Source organism: Hyperolius riggenbachi, chromosome 9 (assembly GCF_040937935.1).
Source record: "Hyperolius riggenbachi isolate aHypRig1 chromosome 9, aHypRig1.pri, whole genome shotgun sequence".
In the NCBI taxonomy this organism is placed as follows: domain Eukaryota; kingdom Metazoa; phylum Chordata; class Amphibia; order Anura; family Hyperoliidae; genus Hyperolius; species Hyperolius riggenbachi.
Genome location: NC_090654.1, coordinates 149607136 through 149616423, shown reverse-complemented (window position 1 = coordinate 149616423; position 9288 = coordinate 149607136). Strand labels below are relative to the sequence as shown.

Genomic DNA, 9288 nt, shown 5'->3' with positions numbered 1-9288 from the left:
CCCCCTGATTGCTGTCTTATGGGATGAAAATCAGTCCCTCAATTCCTGTGTGGTCTTTCCAATGTAGCAGCTGCCTCAGGGGCACTTGAGCATATAAACAACAAAAGTGAATCACACGAATATCTATCACGAATTGTATAATGTTTACCCGTACTCAGGTGTCTAAATTAATTACCTTTAATAATGCTGTGACAAATGTGACAGCTGAGAAATGGAAAGGAACCACAAATCCATGGTGCCTGTGTGCGGCAAGTACGTCACACATCTGAGTGAAGAAGTTTGGACCTAAAAGCAAACAAAGGGGGCCTGGCAAACTCTGGCACAGCTGGCAATGAGTCTTAACACACGCCAATGTTTAGTAACAATGCGTTGTACATCATCACTAATGATGTTATACGTGCTTACAAAAACTGCACAACCACTATTGACACTTGCCATGTCTGTGTCGCTGCCTATACCTGGCCAAAGTGTTATTTGGATACCCTCCGGCTCAAAACTTGTTCCTCATCTCACTTAGTCATTGTTCTTTAACATTAGGGTTATCTACAATTTGAGTAACCATATTATATTGGCTAGTAGGGATATTAAGTGGTCTGAAGTTTGGGGTGAAAGGAATTATAATGCAAAACAGAATTGCGATCAGTCGCCTTAACAAAAAAGGTCAGTATTCCCAGATTTATAGATCCTAGTGTCCAAAAAGGACATTGTCTGCAAGTCAGCCATTACACTAAGCCTGATATTGGGGTTCTTCCGGTGCAATTCCTCGATGAAAGCTAAAAGGGTCAAACGTGGCCCCGTCCACAAGCAAAATTCATCATCAATAAAGCGCCGCCACCCCTTCGCATATAATCGAAAGAGGTGGTTATTATACACAAACGCCTCTTCCCATATAGAGATTTGCATAGGAGGGGGCCACGTTCGACCCCATAGCTGTACGTCCATCAAACGTAAAATAATTTTCTCTGAGGATCAAGTTTAGGAGGGAAATAAAAAAAGACCTCTGTTTTTCATCAATATCAGACATAGTGAACAAGTGATGCTTAATCACCAATTCAGAGCTTTGGTGGATTGAAGTGGATTCTAAATGAATAATAATACTTGTGCACAAAAGCAAATATGATAAGTGTGTGGGTTATAAAAAGTAGGAAAACACATTTTTATTGAATATTATGTCAGAGTTTAATACCGTTTTAAGACGGCTCTATATGACGGTACTGAAAAGGATACAGAATTATCAAATAATTAAACTGGAAAAAAATGTAAACAAACTATGTTTTAAACATCTTTATTAACAAAACCAAATAGGCAACAATAATGCCGAACTGAAGGGTAAAGCAGCCCGCCCCAGTTAGAAAATAGGATTTATTAAACACTTAATTAGTAACCCTATCATGATGATCACAAAATAAATGGTCAAGGAAATGAATTACACCATAATAAATGAAAGTGCTTGCTTAAAGAGACTCCGTAACAAAAATTGCATCCTGTTTTTTATCATCCTACAAGTTCCAAAATCTATTCTAATGTGTTCTAGCTTACTGCAGCACTTTGTACTATCACAGTCTCTGTAATAAATCAATGTATCTTTACCCTGTCAGACTTGTCAGGCTGTGTCTGGAAGGCTGCCAAGTTCTTCAGTGTTGTGGTTCTGCTATGAATTCCCCTTTCCAGGCCCCTCTCTGCACACTGCTTGTGTATTATTTAGATTATGGCAGCTTCTCTCTTCTCTCTTATCTTTTACAAGCTGGATAAATCGTCCTCTGAGCTGGCTGGGCTTTCACATACTGAGGAATTACAGACAAAGGCAAAGCTGTTTGCATGAAGAAACGAGCAACCTGAAACTTCAGTGCATGAGAGATGCAGGGGGAAAGAAACACACAATGATCTCTTGAGATTCAAAAGGAAGGCTGTATACAGCCTGCTTGTGTATGGATGTATTTTCTATGTGTGGACATACTGTACATCAACCTACTTCCTGTTTTGGTGGCCATTTTGTTTGTTTATAAACAAACAAACTTTTAAAAACTGTTTTTAACCACTTTTAATGCGGCGAGGAGCGGCGAAATTGTGACAGAGGGTAATAGGAGATGTCCCCTAACGCACTGGTATGTTTACTTTTGTGCGATTTTAACAATACAGATTCTCTTTAAGGGGCACACAACTTTTTTTCAGTTTTTTTTTTTAAATGTCCCACACCCTGCTGCAATCTGAGATATGGAGAGCATAATGTGGCTATGTTATTTCACAACAGACTGTCTAGTCAGCTGTCTGAAACATTTCTGATGGTACAAGGGGATGTGATGATGGTCAATGTATATAACATGTACTGTATATAATAAGATATGAATACTAAAAACAGAATGAGGAAAACAGCCTGAAGGAGGGGAAAGCCAAAATAGTGAAAATTCTGAAGCCTTTATCTACCTGTGAAAACATAAATGATGAAAACCATTCTATCCAATGCCCATTTTGGAAAATGTTATACAGGGGGTGGATGAAGGCAAGGTGGTGTATATAAACACCTGGATTTTTCCATAACCCAAGAATATCCTTAAATACTAATAAAGTAAAGTATAAATGATTAGTCCTCAATGTGTAGATTCCTACTGATAACATGCTTTCTCAGATTAAGGTCCTTTCACTAAGGTGATGAGGACAAAAGTACAACCTGAAACCTGTTAAAGAGAGAAAGGGGGAGACGGGGTGACAGGGGGAGCCCCCCCCCCCCCCCCCAAAAAAAGACGGAAATAAAATAAAGGTTCACTTTCGTGGAGGAGGTGGGGGTGGGGGAGGGTACTGATAACTTGCTGCTTGATTCATATAATTTAGTAAAGAGGTTCCAGGCGGGGCGAACTGCTGGGACATCAGTGGCTGTGGTGCTTGACCATATGTTGCAGCACCATAGCTTCCAGGTGCCCCTGCTGTAAATGCGCCCTGCCCATAGCCATACTGGCTAGGTTGAAAATTTGAATTTTGCCCTCCATATCCATAATTTTGTCGACTCATGTCTCTTCCGGACCCATTGCTAGCAACACCGCTGTCTCTGTTGTTACGTCCATCACGTCTGTTGGCATCTTTACCACGCATCCTTCTTTCACATTCTTCTTGGTACATCATGTTTGGGTTGTTATTTGTGGGAATGGTGCGGTACCTGGATCGACCACCTAATGAGAAAAAGTACCAATTAATTACATTTTGTATTGCATAACTTTTTTGTTTAACAGATTATTTATATTTCTAAGATGTTCTTGAAATTGTACAAGGTAAGTATCGAAAACAAACAGTGCATTACATTGTCTCAGATATTCTGCATTTTGCAGGTACAGTTTCCAAGCATCTATTATTACAACCATCAATATTGGTGACTGCATCATAGTCGCTTTATAAAATTACATAAACAGTATAAACTGATACAGGAAACCTTCTGGGATAGTAAATATTTAAGTCCAGGCACCAAGCACCATTATACAGTAAGTATATGGAAGTAATGCCTGGTATAGTAAACCCGGATATAATAGAATTTCTGTTATAGTAAACCTGTTTTTCGGCCCCTGTGGTATTCTGTATCCGTCTATAGTGGAAAGCGGTTGTAAGCCTGCTTGCTACCTGCACGATACTCTGAGCTTGCGTGGATTATCTAAAAAGCACCAGCCGGTGACACCTATGCTTCCTGTGTAAGCTGCTGCTTGATTACTGAGGGAATTGCAGGTCATCTGTGACTTGCTTGTGCATGGCTGCAACATTACAGTATCGTTTAGGCTGCACAGAAATGTGTATAAGTACTGTACTTGCATAGAGATGGGCCGAACATCAGATTTTGGGTTCGCGAACTTCCGTAAAAGTTTGAGGTCGTGTGAAACGGGCGAACTGACATAGACTTCAATGGGCAGGTGAATTTTAAAACATACAGGGACTATTTTTGGGCACAAAAGTGATGGAAAAGTTGTTTCCAGGGGTCTAACACCTGGAGGGGGGCATGCCGGAATGGGATACATGTCAAAAGTCCCTGGGAAAATTACGTATTTGATGCAGAGTTGGGTTAAAATCCCTAAAGGCCAGAAATCACATTACATTCCTAAGTTGGAGGCATAAAGTGCTTTAAAGGAGTTGTCAGGGGAAATAAAGTAAAATGAATGGTACTTACCGGGGGCTTCCTCCAGCCCCAAGCTCCCAGGACCTCCCTCGCCGCAGCTCTGCCTGCAGCCGTTTGCTGGAGCTCCGACCCAGTCCCCGGCAATGACGTCAGAGCGACCTGGAGGTCGCTCTGTACTGCGCCTGCGCAATCAGCGCTGTCAATCACCGCCACGTGGGCCGGAGCGGACTGCGCAGGCGCAGTCCGCTCCGGCGGTGACTGACAGCGTCGGTCGCGCAGGCGCAGTACAGAGAGACCTCGAGGTCGCTCTGTACTGTGCCTGCGCGACCGACGCTGTCAGTCACCGCCGGAGCGGACTGCGCCTGCGCAGTCCGCTCCGGCCCACGTGGCGGTGATTGACAGCGCTGATTGCGCAGGCGGAGTACAGAGCGACCTCCAGGTCGCTCTGACGTCATTGCCGGGGACCGGGTCGGAGCTCCAGCAAACGGCTGCAGGCAGAGCTGCGGCGAGGGAGGTCCTGGGAGCTTGGGGCTGGAGGAAGCCCCCGGTAAGTACCATTCATTTTACTTTATTTCCCGACAACTCCTTTAAAACATCTTAACAAGAAACCTTGTGAGGTATGAGACACGCAGAGGGAGTGCAATAATGTTGAAGTCTATCAACTAAATACCACCAATCAATATAAATGTGTCAAATGAATAGATAATTCCCATGCACCATGCCAACAAAATAGAATAGGAAATGAACAAAAACAAGAATTGGCTCTTGGGTGCACAAGAATTAGAAAGCTTTATTAGGTTTTCTGTTGTGTAGTACATTTTGCTAAGAATGTTTTTATTCTAAATGTATTTTAACGGGAAACATAAAATAATGGAAAAAAAAATAATTTCTCAGATTTCGGCCATTATAGTTTTAAAATAAAATGTTCTCCTGTGGATAAAACCGACACATGAGGATGATGCAGGGGCCACGATGGTGCCTCGCAGGCTGCTGGAGGATCGGGAGGGAGCGTGCTGCGGGGTGAGGACTGCTTGCCCGGGGAATCCATCACTGCTGCCAGGGGAGCCGGGACGCCGCTCTGGAGCCAGGGGACCTCGCACGCACCATGCAGCGCTGCGCAGCACCATGCCGCCTCCACGCTGCATAGCTTCCGCCTCTCCTGCCGGGGACCACACAGAGAGGGGCAGCGGCGGCTCCACACTGCCCTCGGTCGCTCATGACTGTCCGTTGCTGCCGCCTGGGAAGAAGCCGCAATATGCCCCCGCCGCCAACACGTGCTCCCGCCGCCACCACTTGCCGACCAGGGCCGCCGCCGGAGACCTCCCCCGGAGACCTCCCCATCACAGGACTGCTGGGGCTGCCGGTCCCCCTCCACCACGGGTCGCCCAGGAACCAGCAAGGGCACATGGGTCACCCGCCACGTGCGGAGGAGGCCTGTCTGCAGCGGCTCCCCAGTCACCAGGAAACGACCATGACCAGGCTGCCACCGTGCTGATGGAGGGCCTGTGGCTGCTCCTCGCAGCCACAGAGAAGGTATGCTGACCCTGGCCTGTCCACCTCTGCTGCCTAGCCAGGGTGCCCCCTTCCCGGCCCTATGTCCACTAATGGGGCCCAGCCGAGGTGCCCCCCGCCTCATGTCCACCACTGCTGCCCAGCCTGGGTGGCCCCAGGCCCCACGTCCACCACTGCTGTCCACCACTGCTGCCCAGCAAAGGTACCCCCTGGCACCACAGGGCCCCACTGGGTCTGCACCCTCATCAACCAGCCATGCGGACCCTGAAATTAGGAGCGATTCTCCTCGAGCAACCTGGCTCAAGTGATCCCTGCTGGCCGCCTCCATCACGATCCCCCCCCCCCCCCCCAGCATCCTCTCTACTTTCCGCGGACAATCGGAGCACCTGTCTAGTTGGGAGCGTGTCGCTGAGATAAACTTAAAGCAAGGACCTCCAAGGTGGTGTTTTCTGAAATACTGCCAGTGCCACGTGCTACATCTGAGAGACAGAGGGAGCTTAGGGAGTTAAATAAGTGGCTGAGAAATTGGTGTAGGAAGGAAGGGTTTGGGTTCCTGGAGAACTGGGCAGACTTTGCAGTCGGCTGCAGGTTCTACAGCAGGGATGGGCTGCACCTTAATGGGGAGGGTGCAGCTGCATTGGGGGAGAAGATGGCTAAACGGTTGGAGGAGATTTTAAACTAGGATCTGGGGGGAGGCGGGAGGATAAAGTCTCAATACATAGACAAGATCAGGTAAAAAGACAGTGGGAACCTATCATTATGGAGGGTGGAGAGGGGGGTGGGGACAGTGTAAAGATTAAGGAGGTTGGTAAAAATTCAAGTAGCCAATTTCATGTAAACAAAATTGGTAAATGTGGTGGTAAAAATATAAAGTGCATGGTAACCAATGCTCGGAGCCTTGCAAATAAAATAGACGAACTAGAGTTCATTCTGAATGACAAAGGCTATGACATTGTGGGAATAACCGAGACATGGATGGATGAAAGCCATGACTGGATAGCTAATTTAAAAGGATACAATGTGTTTAGGAGGGATAGAACAGGGAAAAAAGGTGGAGGGGTTTGTCTCTTTGTTAAGAATTCTCTTACAGCTGTCCTCAACGATGAGATGGAGGAAGATTGCGAAGATGTGGAGTCCGTTTGGGTAAATATTCATGGTGGAAATAAAAGTTGCCAATTGCTTATTGGTGTATGCTACAGGCCACCTCTTATTAATGAAGCTGCAGAACTGCGATTACTACAGCAGATTGAAAAAGCTGCAGGTAAAAATGAGGTCATAATTATGGGCGACTTCAACTTTCCAGACATTGACTGGAGTATTGAGGCTACCCATTCTGGTAAAAGCAGCAGATTTCTGGCAGCACTACAGGACAATTACTTGACTCAAATGGTAACTGAACCAACTAGGGGGAATGCGTTACTGGATCTGATCATTTCTAATAGACCAGATAATGTATCAAATGTGCAGGTTCAAGAACATTTGGGAAATAGTGATCACAACATGATAACGTTTGAGCTGGTGACTGATAGGCCAAGGGGCAGCGGGACCACTAAAACTATGAACTTTAGAAAAGCAAAGTTCACTCAAATTAGGCAGGCACTAAGTTTGGTGAACTGGGATAATGTACTACAAGGGGAAGACACTGAAGGGAAATGGCAAGCTTTTAAACTTATACTCAATCAATACTGTAGTATGTATATCCCATATGGAAACAAAATGTCTAGGAATAAAAAAAGGCCTCTATGGATGAATAGAAAGGTTAAAGATAAAATGAAGAGGAAAAAGAATGCCTATAAGGTCTTAAAACAGGAGGGGACCGAGGCTGCACTAAGCAATTATAAGGAGTGCAATAAAAATTGTAAAAAAGAAATTAGGCAGGCAAAGATTGAAGCTGAAGAACAAATCGCTAAGGATATCAAATCTAACCCAAAAAAGTTTTACAAGTACATTAACTCTAAAAAAAGAAAGGTTGACTGTATAGGACTCCTAAAGGATGAGGATGGGAACTCAATGGTGGATGACCAAGGTAAGGCAGAGTTATTAAATGCTTTCTTTGCTTCTGTCTTCACAAAAGAAACAGCACTGTTGCAAACTACAGAGGCGGAAGAGTCTCAATCTTCTAACTGTAATATTAAATACTTAACGCAGGAAGAAGTGAAGGCAAGACTAAATAAATTAAAAATAGACAAGGCACCTGGCCCGGATGGCATGCATCCTCGGGTCCTAAGGGAATTAAGTTCAGTTATAGATAAACCCCTTTATCTTATCTTTTGTGACTCTCTTGCAACTGGCAGAGTCCCAGTGGATTGGCGTACAGCCCACGTTTTCCCATTATTTAAGAAGGGCAAAAAATCTGATCCAGGAAATTATAGACCTGTAAGTTTAACATCAGTTGTATGCAAACTATTTGAGGGGTTACTAAGAGATACTATACATGACTTCATAGTAGAAAATAATCTTATTTCTCAGCATCAACATGGGTTTACTAAAGACAGGTCCTGTTTGACTAACATGCTCAGCTTTTATGAGGTAGTGAATGCTAATATGGATATTGGGAATGCTGTAGATGTGATATACTTGGACTTTGCAAAGGCCTTCGACACTGTTCCCCACAAAACTCTGGTGCAAAAGTTGAGGATGCAAGGACTGGGGAAGAGTCTGTGTTCATGGATAGGGAACTGGCTAATGGACAGAAAACAAAGAGTTGTGGTCAATGGATCATACTCAAAATGGGAGACTGTTAGCAGTGGGGTCCCACAGGGGTCTGTTCTGGGTCCAGTGCTCTTCAATTTATTTATTAATGACCTAGTAGATGCAGTAGTGAGCAATGTTGCTATTTTTGCAGATGATACAAAATTGTGCAGAATCATTAACTCTCAGGAAGATAGTGTCATATTGCAACAGGATCTGGATAGGATGGCTATATGGGCACATACATGGCAGATGAAATTCAATGTTGACAAATGTAAGGTCATGCATTTTGGACGTACTAATGGTCTAGCACCATACAAAATAAATGGGATACAGTTGGGGACATCAAACTTGGAGAAGGACTTAGGAGTACTCATTGACAACAAGTTAAATAATCGTACTCAATGCCAAGCAGCTGCAGCTAAAGCTAACAAAATTTTGGGATGCATTAAAAGGGAAATAAAAACTCGAGATGCTAGCATAATATTGCCCCTGTTTAACTCTCTAGTAAGGCCACATCTGGAATATGGAATTCAGTTCTGGGCACCACATTACAAAAAAGATATTGCAGTTTTAGAGCAGGTGCAGAGACGAGCAACAAAATGGATGCGTGGGATGGAAGGTCTCACTTATCAAGAAAGGTTAGATAAACTGGGTTTATTTAGTCTAGAGAAAAGACGCCTTAGAGGGGATCTAATTAACATGTATAAATACATCAGAGGGCAATATAATACCTTGGCGGATGAGCTTTTTGTCCCTAGGCCTTCTCAAAGGACTAGAGGACATGATCTGCGCATGGAGGAAAAACGTTTTAGCCATTTATTTAGGAAAGGGTTCTTTACAGTAAGAGTGATTAAGATGTGGAATGCATTGCCACAGGAAGTCGTTATGGCAAACTCTATACCTGCATTTAAAGGGGGCTTAGATGCTTTCCTTGCGTTGAAAGACATCCATGGCTACAATTACTAGGTAATGCCTAATGATGTTGATCC

General features: G+C 44.4%; 1 protein-coding gene across 2 annotated transcripts in view; it reads right to left on the bottom strand.

Moving 5' to 3' along the window:
* Positions 1-1269: 1269 nt before the first annotated feature.
* LOC137532751 (probable ATP-dependent RNA helicase DDX17) overlaps positions 1270-9288 on the bottom strand; it is a 603576-nt gene continuing 595557 nt past the window's right edge. For both annotated transcript variants that reach the window (XR_011023980.1, XM_068253610.1), the window contains exon 3: positions 1270-3164. Coding sequence is in view for 1 of the 2 variants with exons in the window: in XM_068253610.1 (XP_068109711.1) it covers positions 2761-3164 (404 nt within the window). In the remaining variant the exon portion in view is untranslated. The remainder of the gene's footprint in view (positions 3165-9288) is intronic.